This window comes from Montipora foliosa, chromosome 14, assembly GCF_036669935.1.
Source record: "Montipora foliosa isolate CH-2021 chromosome 14, ASM3666993v2, whole genome shotgun sequence".
NCBI classification, from domain to species: Eukaryota; Metazoa; Cnidaria; class Anthozoa; order Scleractinia; family Acroporidae; genus Montipora; species Montipora foliosa.
The window spans coordinates 12,864,682-12,879,656 of NC_090882.1; the positions used below are offsets into that span (position 1 = coordinate 12,864,682).

At 38.2% G+C, this 14,975-nt stretch overlaps 1 protein-coding gene across 2 annotated transcripts in view; it reads right to left on the reverse strand.

The window, feature by feature from the left end:
* Positions 1 to 1,090: 1,090 nt before the first annotated feature.
* The window catches only part of LOC137984740 (zinc finger CCCH domain-containing protein 14-like), a 91,834-nt gene continuing 77,949 nt past the window's right edge, over positions 1,091 to 14,975 (reverse strand). For both annotated transcript variants that reach the window (XM_068832001.1, XM_068832000.1), the window contains 9 exons: positions 12,457 to 12,850; positions 9,626 to 9,798; positions 7,369 to 7,610; positions 5,084 to 5,204; positions 3,947 to 4,015; positions 2,440 to 2,519; positions 2,044 to 2,165; positions 1,456 to 1,556; positions 1,091 to 1,283 (listed from right to left, as the gene is read on the reverse strand). In XM_068832001.1, the coding sequence (XP_068688102.1) occupies positions 1,229 to 1,283; positions 1,456 to 1,556; positions 2,044 to 2,165; positions 2,440 to 2,519; positions 3,947 to 4,015; positions 5,084 to 5,204; positions 7,369 to 7,610; positions 9,626 to 9,798; positions 12,457 to 12,850 (1,357 nt within the window). In that variant the 3' untranslated portion in view covers positions 1,091 to 1,228. The remainder of the gene's footprint in view (positions 1,284 to 1,455; positions 1,557 to 2,043; positions 2,166 to 2,439; positions 2,520 to 3,946; positions 4,016 to 5,083; positions 5,205 to 7,368; positions 7,611 to 9,625; positions 9,799 to 12,456; positions 12,851 to 14,975) is intronic.

Consider the following 14,975-nt stretch of genomic DNA (forward strand, 5'->3'; position numbering starts at 1 on the left):
CGCAGGCAGGTAATACATGTACTCCAATCACTAACAGCTTTTCTAATTACCCTGGTACTAGAGCGAGTTTCAATCAAGTGTTGTAAAACCAAAACCAAAGTAATTACTTTGGCTGGAATCAAAAAGGACGGAGACAATCCAGTCAACCAATCAAAACTCGAAGTAATTACACATAGCCGACAAAGCGCGGGAAAATGTGTACGCGCGAGCCACGATGGGTTTTGGTTTCACTTCTGATTGGTTGAAAAAATGGCGTGAGAACTTTGAACCAATCACTGAGTGAAGTAAATGCAAAACCAAAGCAATTCGTTAATTACTTTCGACACTCAATTGAAAACCGTTCTAAACATACGTAAAAGCACAATTAACTTTTAATGGTTGTAAACTGCTAGTTGCTATGAAGTCTTAATCTTAACCCTTTGACTCCCAAACCAGTCTGAAACGGCCATACTTAGTACTTTACTCTGTCTAATGCCAGATGATTTTAATTGTCAATGGGGAACCCCTGGGAGTCAATGGGTTCATAGGACACTTTGTAAAGTATCTGAACAAGCATATCATTACTTGTAATCCTGAAGAACAAGCTACACCTTACTGGAATTCTGCATAATCTTACTGTACCTTCAAGTACCAACACCTAAGCTGTATTTTGGCTTCCATCAATCAAAGTTTCAAAGCCAAAAGCTAAAAGATGCCGATAACTGAGCCGAAATCATGCATTAGCCTGGTTCATTTCATACTATGGTTGGAAAAACAATTAACTGTTGAAAATAATCCCAAACTGATACGAAAAACTGAAATCGACCAAGAAATTTGAAGGTACATCTTTGGTTATCATGGCAAAAAGGCTGATATTCTACTTTCCAATTGACTGACAAACAGTTTGGCATTTGGAGTTACAGTGAAATTCTGCAGAATTGTGAACATCACAATACTACAGTTAACCTTAATTCTATAAAACATCCCAAAGCGGGTATTGACTGAACGTTTTGCCCATTTTTAAAAGGATAACAAGTGGTCGTGCTATGATCAAGTATCACAGTATATTTTCATCACTAAGATGAATCAAAACTGACCAACCCAGATTAAAACTTCCTATTATCTGCACAGTTTTAGAACAACTGAGCAATGCCATAAAATCTTACCACTTGCCAACAAATCAATCACGTTGCACGGACAAAACACATTGTTGATACACGATTAAAATAAAGCTTAATTTAAGCAGGCACTATAAAACAGGCATTGATGTCACCTTCTGTTCTGACAGAGCAAATCTTCTTTCACTGAAAGAAAAAAAAAGAATAAAATAATACAAAATGGCCAAGTATGCCTTGAAGCATCAAGTTAAATGGTTTGTTACAAAGACCACTGCAGCTGCTTGATGACAGAATGCAGCCTACACCTCACACTCACTTTGCACTGCACAATACGAGATGGAAGTTGTTTTCAGCTTACCTTATGTGTAGTGATGGAGAAACCCACTTTAATGACGAGGGCTTTGCAGGATGGCTAAACAAACAGTTTGGTCTGGTGCAGCTTAGTCCAAAACGGCAAGGCTGTAAGACAAACAACTTTTATGATAAAGGATAAAATCTTACTTTTTTTATTTTTAATTAAGTTTGCCTTTTTTAATCATGTAAATAACAATTATAGTAAAAAAAAAAAAAACAAAACAAAACAATAATTATTATTACTAAAGCCAACAATAAAAATTACCACACTTCATAATAACATAAAAATATACGCAGATAACAAAGTACATAGCTGAAGCTTTCGAGTTGGTCACTCCCAGATTAAATTCATACTATAATATTATTAGTATTATTGGAATAGACATTGCAAGGAAAACACAGCGAAAAACAACACATGAAAAGTGGCAACTTCGGATCACCTATACGAATGGAAACAAAACAATACAAAAAAGAAAATAATGCAAATACACTGTACATAAATCACAATCTAATTACTTAGAAAAATATTAACGTAACAGTTAACATGAGAGATCTGGAGGTTTCATGACACTACCTTGGAAGAATACTGTACCTTGGGTTGTGGGTGATAAAATGGACAGTCCGCCTTGGTACAAGATGGATAAAACTTGCAAGGGATGGGTGGGACACTTGGTGAAGAAGGTACGAGGACACTAGGTGAAGGAAACATGAAACCTGTTGAGATTCAAAAACAGCACATCAATACTGTATTCAAATCAGAAATTAATTTAAGAATACACAATACTAAATGACTTTGAGAGCCATTCTGTAAAATAATTTAATATTATGGTCTACACTTTTTTTCAGTCTGGCCTTAAAAATTAATTAAGTGCAAAATTCCTTCAATTTCTTTTTGCTAATCAGGGAAAATCTGTGGTGATCATCGACAGTGAAATGACTGAGATTTTCCAGACATAAGATACCTGTCCTGAAAAACTGAACACCATACCTGAAACTGGAGATGATACAGGAGATGTTTGTAGCTTACTTCTTAGTTTGTGTGTATAAGGGCAGGCTGAATTAGCACACCTAAAAATGAGAATAAAATAAAGCAAAAATGAACACACTCATCAGGCAAATATCATCATATAGCAGGAAGGATCAATGCCACCTATATTAATATTGCACCTTTGCATCCTGGTTATTAATTTTTTTAAGGTTACAAATAGCAAAAAGTCAAAACACTTTCCAGTCATACAGAATAATGAAACTAGAAAGTTCTAAAAGAAAGTGAAGTGCTGTGAGAATAGAATCAGTTACTGCAACAATGGAAATGTAGTTTATTTATTGTAGAAAGTACATGTCTATCAAGTCATTTAAGAAGAAACTCAAGACCCACTTATTCACTTAAGTTTTTGCCAAGTAATAGTCGTAACAATTTTTGTACAAAAATTATATGTATTAATTTTACATAATTTATATTTTATGATTTTTATTTTGTTTCATTTTATGGCACTATTATTATTAGTGTTATTTTGTTACTTCGAGTTTGTAAATAGCCCACTTGAATATGTATAATTATAGATACTTGCACTATACAAGTCAAAAATCAAAAATCAAAATAACAATAATAGTTGATATGTACATAGGAATCAACAAATTAGCAATCGTCAAATTTACCAATAATAAGAAAAGGTCTGTTGAGCACTTGGAGAAGATGGAAACTAATATGACAGTACAGGTAATATGAAATAAGAAACTAAATATACACACAGTAACAACAACCACAGAACGACAGAAAGACAAAAAACCCCTGAGCATGTGTACGATGAGCTCGTCAAGTCACAGGAAGCCCGACACGTGACATCATGGCAGCAATGTTTGTGCTCAATCTAATCCTTGAGGAATGGAATTTAGCTCTATTTTTATGCAAATGTTTCCTAAATTCCTTTTGCTGTGGTGAAAATGCAGAGCTCTGATCATGTGAGGGGTTTTTCTAATTGGGCCCTAGTATTTCTCTTGGACTTCTGAAATTCCTGTTTCAACCCTTATTGACTAGAGAGTACAATGCATTTGCAGCACAGTTGCATGATCATTGCTCCTTTTTATTTCCAGCTTCTTTGCAACTGCTCCACAAATGCTCAAGTTGCTTCAAGAGGATACAACAGATTATTAATCTCTCATATTCTCTCGGAGGCAAAACATGAAATTGCCCAGTTTTGGGTTTAAATGACAATGTGGGCACACTGAAGCCAATAGTTTATCTTCTACATTCAGTTCAACGGTATTCCTACAGGTCCAGTTGTAGGTTTATGCTGGTTATTTTTGGCAACATTCTACACCATAGATATTCTCTCTACAAAAGTTTATTTCAGCGACATTATAAAGCAAGAACCAGAGGGAATGATAAAAAATACAGTGTAATCATAATTATTGCACAAATGTCTTCCATTCTCTCTGCAATAAATTATAGAGAAAGAGATAGGTCGCAACAAGGAGTAACTGCTTATCCTTACCTTCCATCATATTTACAAGGAGGATGAATAAACCTACAGGTTTCTCCAAATCTACACTTAGGGAAAGATCTGAAAACAAAGAGATAGAAATGTCATCATCATCATCATCGCCATCATGACAACCTCAGCTGAGCCAAAGGATGATAGAGGCCACACCCATATCCCTGTTCAGTGACTACAAGCTGGGGTGGATCTAAGATTTATAAATGATAACCGGTTTACAAAACAAGGAAAAAGTTTCTAGGGGGGTCTGAGGGCAGGCTCCCACAGAAGTTTTGGATTTCAACTGTCTGAAGTCCCCCGTGTTTCTGATCGATTTCAGTAAAACGGTGGAAACTGGTGTGGATCTGCCGCAGACAAGGGTACAACAATGACCTCTAACCAGAAAGGAGCTCCCATACAAGTAGACACTCAAATAATGAGCTCACTCCCTGGAATATCTTTGTGTGTGAGTTGCCAGGTAAGTTTACTGAAAACACAAGAAATATTACATGTAAGTAAGTCTGACACTCACACTCATTCAAACAGAGATAATGATAATAAAGTTTATTTAAGCGTCAAGTCTTCTAGCACTGGGGCACTAACATTGAGGGCACAGTGTGCCTAGAAATCAATTCAATTTAACTCAAATCAAACATTGCCTTTTGAGGACAGGGGAAACCAGAGTACCCCAAGAAAAACCTCTTTAAGCAGAGGTAGACAACCAACAAACTCAATCCCATTATGATGTTCAATGCAGGGTGGAAGGCAAGTGCTCTCACTACTTCCCAGCCCTGCTCCTCAAGTAGAAGACCAATCATGAGGGAGGTCAAGCAACGACAATGGCAACGACAACGACAACATCATCTCAAAATATAAATTTACGTTGTAATCAGTTTGCGACTACTTCAACTTTTTTAATATGACAAGGGTGTGGTAATTTCCTAAAAGTGACACTGGTCGGAACGGCGCTTAATTTACAGGAGAAAATAAAAATTTATCCTCAAGTGCTGACGTTCATCATAAAACCTCAAATTTGGTTATTTCATGCATGGTGCGCAAAGCTACTGTTTTTGCCCACTAAAATAATATGCAAATTTGTGATGTTCTCGTTGCCGGTTTGGTTCCTTAAGCTCCCCATTGTTTCTTGTAAACCACCTGCAGGCCACTGTAGGGTGATAGAAGGGACAACTGTCTCCATTCTTGCATTCTGGCCAGAACTTGCACTTCTCTTGCACTGCTTGCTTGTTCTTCAATGGAGACATATCCTCATTTTCATCTAAACAAGAAATGAAAATGTAATGAACTAGTTTCCTGTGAGTTTGGGTTGTTTTTTCGTGAGCTACATGTATGGTAGTTGTTTTTTTTGAGCTTGGGTTGGGTTTTAACCATATAAAACCCAACCATTTGACTTAAAGTGCCCCTGTGATCAAAAAAACCACTTCCTTTTTTCCTTCAGATTTTGAAAGTGTGTTCGCTTAACACCTGACTGGCAAAATTTTGAGCTTTGATTTTTATCCAAAGGCCGTTTACTTTGAGTGTAAGTTTTGAATTTCACGGTTCGCCATTACTCACGTTCAAAACTGACCGATTGGACCTCAGAAAAGTGACGTCAGAGGCTCACTAGCTTGAAATTTCAGCGTGTGAACGCAGCTTATTATATATGCAAAGCGTGAGTTTAAAAGTCTGAAAGCCCAAAACCCCCGTGCTGCATATTAATTCTGCGGCGCACACACGTATTGCATTCTTAAACTAGTGAGCCTTTGACGTCATTTTCTCCTCGATCCAGCTCTCTCAAGAACATAATGTTAGTAATGACGGACCATTAAATAGGAAAATTACAGTTAAAATAAAGAGGTGTCTTTTTGAAATCAAGGCTTAAAACGTGGGTCACTTAGTGTTTTGTTAACATAGTTTTGAAATCCAAAGAAAAATATGAATTGATTTTTTGGTCACAGGGGCACTTTAATAGATTTTATTCTCAGACTGTCTAATGATAGTAGTACAACTACAATTACAAAAATTACATACTTAATTGACTGCTCCCCATAGGGGCTTTTCAGGGCCAATGAAACAATCAACGAAACAACAGAACACAACAACAACAACTGTTAAGAATCCCAACTGGCCGGGGGCAAACCAGTTGGCTATTTACAAGTGCAGCTGGGAAGCTGAACCAGGGACTACCAGGAACAAATTCAGCGAGTGGTCAGAGCAGGTCTTGAACCCGGGATCTCCGGATCTCAAGGCAAGCGCCCTAACCACTGGGCCACACTGCCTCCACAATCAATCATACTCCCTAGTATGATTTATGCTCAGATTGAAAACAATGTTGGTATTTAAAATTACAATAAAATATGAGAGAATGATTAACACATTAAATGAAAGGTATTACAATTGAACCCACTGGGAAATCGGAAAAATCCAAGCCCCAGATGGGATTCGAACCCACGACCCTCTGTGATCTAGTATGGATACTCTAACCACTGAACTACTGGAGACTCTATGGTGAGCAAAGGTGAAATGTGGGTCTTTCAGTTGAGCTGCTACATGCAGCCACAGAGTCAAAAAAGCGACTGACAGCATAGCTGATAACTACATCTTGCAGTCACATTGAGAGCATCATTGAAATCCAGTTGCCCGTATTTCTGTGAATGATGTGGCCAACCAACCACTAAAGTGAGCGAATGTGAGAGAATAATTAACACATATTAAATGAATTAAATGAAAGGTATGACAATTAAACACACTGGGAATTCGGAAAATCCAAGTCCCAGATGGGATTCGAACCCCTGAGCTACTGGAGACTCCATGACATCATGTTTGTAGACAAAATTAACAGAGCAAGAATTGCCTCATCATTGATATTGTATGAATGAAGGGGGTAGTTTCTAAAGAAACTGTGGTGCTGCGTCGGTGGGGAAGTAGTATTTGAAGCGAATCGCTCTGACGAAGGGCTAACGCTCGAAAGGTCAGCCTTTAGAATCTCTGTACGGTGGCCAATTTACATTATCAACTCCGTTGATAAAACTAAATTATTGATATTGTATGCCCTAGTGACACAAGGGTAGACATCAAACAAGAGGAAAAGGTTAGCAGGTATCTTGATCTGGCAGTTGAGATTAAAGAGTTGCAGAAGATAAAGACTAGTGCAAAAAATGTCCCCATTGTAATCGGAGCACTGGATACTATTCCGAAGAGACTGGAGGACTACATAAATGCTGGAATAGAGTTGGCAGCAGTTCAAAGAACAGGACTTCTTGCTAGGATCAGCAACAATCCTCTGAAGAGGTGTTGAATTCTGAGGTAGCTTATTGCGACCTGATGATGGGACTGAAATTTCCGGCATTGACATTCCTGCCATGCAGCATGCACCATAATAACTTTATTAATAATTATTATTAATTATTATTGTTATTATTATTAAAGTGCTAAATTCTTACCTTCTACATCCAAGTCAAAAGTGATCTGTTTTATGACTGGTTTATCTGATGAAGTGATCTCTGCTTCTGGTTCAGCCTTCTCCCTTACATCAGAAGTGTCAATTTCCTCAAAATCATCCACTTCTGCCTTCTTTGATTTCTTCTTTTTCTTTTCCTTCTTAACCTGGTCATCATATTTATCCTCCATGTCACTGTCAGCACCATCAAGTGTTACTATGAACTTAGGGCTTGATGGCTTTTCCCTGGAAAAATAAAGTTTGGGTGATGATTGCTTTCTTTCTACATATTTAAAGTCCAAAATAATTATCCCAAGAAACTATATAAAGCCGAGTCAAAATAGTTTTGAGTAGTAAGCAAGATGGCTTGAGTATTGTAGTAGGCATCTGGCCCTTGCCTGATAGAAGTATCTGGAGCATGTTCCCCCAAAATATTTTTAAAATTTTGGCTTCAAATGGTTGTACGCATTTTAGGGGTAAACCTAGCCCCTCTTTTTCAGCTTACAGATTTTTTCCCCTTTCCCTTTTTTCCTCAATTTCCAGTTATTTTCCTCCAGTATCTTTATTCAGAAAGTGCGAACATGTAGTTGTTTGGTATAAACACGACCATTTGAAGTCGCCAATGGTAAGTTAATAGTCAAAATAATGCAAACAAAGTCCATTTGAAATCGACAATTATAATCCCTAGAAATATATTGTATATATTGTATTAGAAACTATAGGTTTCTAAGTCAACATACCTGATCTCTTACAAAAGAATTTAGAAATTTTCGGAGAAGCAGTGAAATCGTTTAGATGCCATCTTGTTTATAACTGCAAGAGCTTTGACTGCTGACTATTCATGTGACTTATTTTCCCACGTCATGTTCAAGGCTTTCTTAGGCCCCAGTTCAGCACATTAGTCAGTTCGTCTCAAATTTTCAGCTTGATTCACCAAAAGAAACGTTGATATATATTTTTTGGTTGCAAACAATTTTGGTCCAGTAGAGACCTCATTAATTTGTTATCGATGAACTTTAGTAGGCGGCAGATACATGTACATGTATTCTGTTGTATACTGTAGGCGGCAAAATTGCTGCCTGCCGCCACATTTTGACTGGGCTGTATATACTATAATCATGAAGTCCTGCTATGTGGTGAATTTGCCATTGGAAAAAGATTGCATGGTTGTTCATAACTATGTCTCAATGATGTGTGCAAGAAAGACATAAAAGCTATAGACTTAGACTGTGAGCAATGGGAAAACTATCTCACGCTGGAGACAAACCCTGAACAAGAACCTCTGGATGGGAGAGGAGAAAATCCTGTGGCATCAGAGGAAAGTGAGTACCAGTGCAGTGGCTGTGGAAAGGACTGTCATTCCTGCATTGGTCTTCACAGCCACATCAGACACTGGTTCAGGGTTACCTGAACCCAGAGGCATACATTGTGACCAAAAGATGCCACAGATCCCAATAAACTAAAACAAGAACAAAAACCTTTAACTGGTTGGCTCAGATGGTTGAGCAAGAGTGGAGTCCACTGCTACAGTTGTAGATGGACTGTCATGTCCCCGGGGTATTGAAATAACTAAAGAGAAAGTGTTGCCTTTGCAATTACATCCACATGTTCATCTACATCTACATGTGCATCTACAAATTCCAGCACTCAGCAAAGTCCCTTTTTGACTTATGCCTTTTTCTGCTTAGACACCAGAAGCCTTTTTAAAGACATCACCGCCAAGCCGGCCGCTTCTGTTGGAGAGATCAGGACAGCCACAGCACCGGGGACTCCATCCCCAACTCTTCTTGAATAGTGTGTGGGTTCTTTAACGTCCCACAGGGAACTTATGAACATGAGATGGGGGCTACAGTTTAAACATGTAGTCCTTGTCCAAGAGGTTCAAAATGGTCAAGGGTGATTTCAAAAGCATGATTCTTTCTTTTGACTTTCACAAGTGACTTTATCACAAGATTGTGTTTGGTAAATCAGACCTAAGGCAGCCTTACAACTTTCCTAGGATGTTAGAATGCCAGGCAGTCGCTTACAGACACTAACATTTTATGCTGTACCCACAGCAGGGCTAAGCACATTCCCCATTTTGGTTGGTCAGAAGTTCATTTACCAATCCAATCAGTGACTGAGGTCTTTTTTACCCAACATTTACTCTTGTCAGACAATGTTCTATGAATGGAAGTTGTTGGCAGCTCTGTAGTGTAGTGTATTCAATAAAAAAAAGTAGAATGTCTTCTTGCATGATAAATCACCAGGAGAATGCATACTTTTTAGACTTGACGGCTCGTCGTTTTTTCTTTCTCTTTCTCCTCTCTTCATCAGAGTCTTCTCCTCCAGCCTGGCTATCTGCAAAGGCCACAATTCTGGTATCACCTGATACAGGCTCTGAACCGTCTTCAAAAGTGTCTATTTCAGATACATGAAGCTCTATCACTGGTTCCTGAATATACAACATACAAAATAATTTTGTGTCAGTGATGGTAGATGCAAATACTACTTCCAAACACTGAGCCCTTATCAAATAAGTGAAGCGACATGTACAAGGACCAATTTTTCACATACTGTAGCTGGCTCAACTAACAGCATGTACATCCAGCATGGCACATCCAGTACCACACAGTCCATGAAAAATCTCTCATCAACCATTCTACTCTTGAAAGTGGTAATCACTTTACAGCGAAAACAGCCACCAAGGGCACTCACCATAAACCCATATTTTACTCTTTTTTTGACCTTTTTTGTTTTTACAAACCAATCCCTTTCCAATAAAAAAAATATTTTCTTGCTTTCGAAGCATAATGTGAACCAAACAACAAAACCATAAAAGGAAGGGGGAATCGATTCTCGCTCATACAATATCTTATGGACACCTGAAAAATTCAGGTGGTTTCAATACTCTATCAACTGAGCTACCAAGCCACTCAGTTGGGGGGAGGTCAATTTGTTGGGTTTATGTGCCCCTGTGAAGAAAGGACTTGATGAATACTTACAGTACATGTAAATCATTTAAAGACCCACTTTCAACCGACAGGCTTTTTGTTGTGTGTGTGTTTTTGTCATGGAAATTCGCATTGCTCATCGTAGCGATCTGATTGGCTGAATTTCAGCTTTGCCGGGATTTTCATATTATGAAAATTGTCCTATAGTACGCAATGCCTGTAGGGTGAACTTGGGCCTTTTAATGACAGTCAAATCAAACACGTGACTGATGAAGACATTGTGACATAAAGTTGAAATAGTTCTGTTAAAATGATGCTGTTCAGTTTTTACTCTTAAATGCTACATGTACATGTACTTGTTTGGATCATGTATTGTATTACCTGTTTCAGGGTCCGAAATGAACATTTTGGTGCAGGCACCAGGTGGCATGTACTTACCCAGGAAAAAGGCAGGATTCAAATCATGCGAATTGTCAATGTTAGGCTACTCATGAATCAAATTCGGTTGTTATGTTTGAACATTTCATTCTACTGTAGATTCCTGCATGTTTGCTGGTATTGTGACATTGTTTTAATACTTATTTCAATTAATAGACAAATATTGTGAAGTTCAACAAGAAATAGAGTTTTAAAGAATTGTACAGTTAATATGAAGGCGTTTTGTACATTTGTGTACAATGTACACTGTTTAATGTCTGGCAGCCCAAAAATTAAGGATTTTAAAAGACTCCTTGTCTGGCACTCTTTGTTGCAAAAACGTGGCAACATCACTTCCAAGATGATGCACAACTGGGAACAATTTTAGACTGCTGCACTCTGAAATTTTTTTAAAATCCTGCTACAGATCTGGGCGCTTTGTATAATCCATCTTTTCTTTCCTCACAGCTGAAGGAGATCAGGGATATCACTCTCAAATCAACCACAAGTTTATCGTTAATGCACTGGACTCAAATCTTCCCCAGTCAACCCCCGTGCATTTGACTTCTTTCACTATTATATTAGCATCGCTATCAGGTATCAATGTTGTGCACAGATTATCTTTCCTCAACATTGCTAAATTAACTGCTTCCGATTCAGATGCCCATGATATACATTGTACTTTAAATAGATTCCTTCATTTGCTTGTTCTTTATATAAGTAACTGACAGCTTGCAAGCAGACATTCCAGTTGATTAGTCAATGAAAGAAATTAATAATGAAAGCGTGTGTTTGGGTATCTTGTCGATAGGTAAGTACTTCATGTATGAGGCAGAACATCATGGAAAAATATGGCAGCTGTTTTCGATTGATTACATGTGTGGGAGACAAGTATCAAGTGGATAATTTAATTTATGGGAATCTTTCTTCCATTTTTGAGCTAGAACAGTGCATGATTTTTTTAAATTTTTAAATAAATTATTTATTTGGTCTGAAGGTTGAAAGACTTCATGATTAGTCGCTAGCTGGCGACCAGCCTGAAAATTACGGTCGCCAAGGCTCAACTTTCAGTTGCATTGGTGACCAGTTGGTCACAATTTTGGACACTGTGTTTAATTTCCTGAACTTACAGAGTAACTACACATAGTTTAAGTTTGTTGATTCTCTAGCCTGTTTTCCAAGGTTTTTCTACAAGTACTGTACTACCTAGGGTTCTCAATAGAAGGCAGCCCCCGGCGATTTATCGCTGCCTACTTTACATTCTGCTTGCTTCTAAGTTTGTGCTCATGTCTTCTACTTTGCTTCCTTCATTTGCTTTTAGTTTTTCTTGTCATATTTTGTAATCCAAGATAACTGCCATGTTTGACGTAAACATCCAGGTATGTGATATTCACAGACGATTACTTGAGCCCAGCCCTTCACGGTGAAATAAATGTAATTCAATTCCAGACCTACATAGTCTGCTTTATTTCAATTTTTTTTCCATACAATTTTTCAAAAAAGCTGACAAAATTTGATGTAGCTGTAAGAAAAATAATCATTTCTAAATATTTTTTCAATTTAATGTGCAAAAGGCTGGAAATTCTGAGCTTCCATATTTCAAAATTTTCTGGGGAAGCGTGTCCTCAGACCCCTCTAGTTTCGAGGGGCATTATGGCCCTTCAATTTTGTCACAGCCGCCTACTTAAGGTTGGGCAGACGCCTACTTCAAATCATATTGAGAACCCTTTTAATAAATTTACCTCTGGTTCTTGCACATTATTTTCTTCCTTTTGTGTTTCACCATCATGTTTCCTCTCATTCTCATCAACCTCCTCTTGAATGCTCTCTTGCACAGTAGGCATCTCTTCTTCCATTTCATGGATACTCTCTACTACTGATACAGTTTCTACATCCGAAACTTCCTGGTGTTTCATTTGCAGAAAGTGCTTTTGTAATTCTCTGTGTTGTTGTAACAAAAGCTCCTTCTGTTGTTGCTTCTCTTCGTAACTGTGAGATCTAATAGGTGATGGAGGTGATGTAGGGTCATATTTCAGACTGGATGATAGAGCAGGTTTTTTGACTGAATGGTGGGCTGCCGCAACAGCTTTCTTGAGCAAGTTACCAGTAGCTTGCTTGGAAATCGGTAGGGTTGGCCTATTACAGTAAATAAGAATAAATACACAGGGATGATAAATAATGACTTGTTAACATCTCATAGTCAATCATTACAACATCAAAAATGGGAAGAATTCTGCACCTGCTGTCAAATCCTATTGGGAATAGCAACAAGTTCAACATCAAGATCTTTTATTTAAAAATAATTAAGTTAAACTTTTACAATCCACAAGACATGCATAGAGCAATGCTAATTGAGGTGGGTAGTGTAATGGCATACAAAAGAGTAAACTTACAAGACACAACTCGTTTCAGTGATTAGGTGTAAGCACTCTCCTAGAATTTTAGCTTTCATTTTGCAGTTCGGTTAACTACACTGTACACTTTTCATGAGATCGTGTGAAGAAGAAAGTTTACTGATTAAGCCTACTGGTAAGCGCTATACACTGAAAAAGAGAGCACTTGTTTACTGATTAAGCCTTAGCTCAATCCTCTGAAGAAGAAAGCACTTGCTTCAGTGATTAGGCCTAAACATTGTCGTAAAATTTTAGCTTTCATTTTGTGGTTTGGTTAACTAAAATTTTCATGAGATAGTGTGAAGAAGAAAGTTTACTGATTAAGCCTACTGGTAAGCGCGATACTCTGAAAAAGAAAGCACTCGTTTACTGATTAAGCATAAGCGCTCGCTTCAGTGATTAGGCCTACATGTAAGCATTCTCGTAAAATGTTGGCTTTCATTTTGCGGTGGCAGTTCATTTTACTGCTTGCCCTTTAAAGAGCAAGCAGGCCCGCAGTCCCGAAGTCGTCAAATGAAAAGTGTTAAAGGGCAAGCACTAAAATGAACTGCCACCGCGGTCCTCGGTCCCGTAGTCGTTGAATGAAAAGTGTTAACACTTTGATCAAGATTTCCAGTACTCATGTACAAAACTGGTTTAATCGTCGTCCTCATGATCCACCATCTTGAAACAGAGTTCGTAAGGAAATGTGGGAGCTTGTGATACCGATCTGTGATTGTTTATTTTAATTTGGTCGCAGGGACTTGTCCCATGAACAGTTCACACGAGTCGTTTTGAGGAACAAGTCACACGGACATATCCTCAAAAATTCAAACCAGTTTGAATTCGTGGGTCTAGTTGCAGGGACCAAATCTGCGACTAGATTTTGTGGCAAAAATGGCTAGTTCACACAATGGGACTTGTGCCCACAACTTGTAGTCCCCTCGTGTGCTGACCTTTATATTAAGTATTTAATTAAATACATGTACTTGTCCAACACATGGTACAGAATACACCTTATTCTAAAATGGCCGGCATTTACATATTCCTTTGTTTTGTTGCAAATTGGCCCTTTTGGCCTGGCTTTAAAATGTAAAATTCAAAAACCATATTTAACCTTGAACGAGGCCAAAAGGGTCAATTTGCAATCAAACAAAAGTATACTAAAATGGTGGCCATGGAATAAGGTGTATAGATAATTATAACAGCACAGCAGCTTTCTTAGTCTCCTTCGCAGACGTTAATTGGGTCGTCACACAACGCTCCTCCTCACTAACGGCTGCTCACGAGAGAGACACATTCCTTACCCTTTGTTTTTGAGAACCAATAGAATGCACGTTATTGTTATCAGCTACGCCAATCAACTTCGTCGTTAACATTCTTCGCCATCATTCATTTCTTAACAACAACTCTGGCGTCGCGTAAACAACTGAATAAAATCCTCCTTCAACGAGATCCATTCCTCCCTGCGTACTCGCGTCGCTCAGACTTACACAGGATATTTCTACCTGTCGTAACCGTTCGGGTGGATCCTTAATGAGGGAAAGCCAAGGCGAAACAACAATCACAAAGTGACCAGGCTCGCCAGTGAAGCCATCAAATACCATAGGTAGAGCTTGAAAAATGACAGATTTTCCAGTTGGTAAACTAACAAATACATCCTTTTTCTTCAGCACTGCAGATATAATCGTTTCTTTTTGATGCTTGTTTAACTCGCTAAACTTGAATTGTTCACACACATTTGAAAAAGAAGGAGATAGATCCGCCATGTTTGCTTTCAAGTAATGGAGAGGGACTTGGACCAGGTTCCCAGAATATGGAAGCCTGTTTCTTACTGGTCAATTTTAGGGAAAGGAATGTGTCTCTCTCGTGAGCAGCCGTTAGTGGCG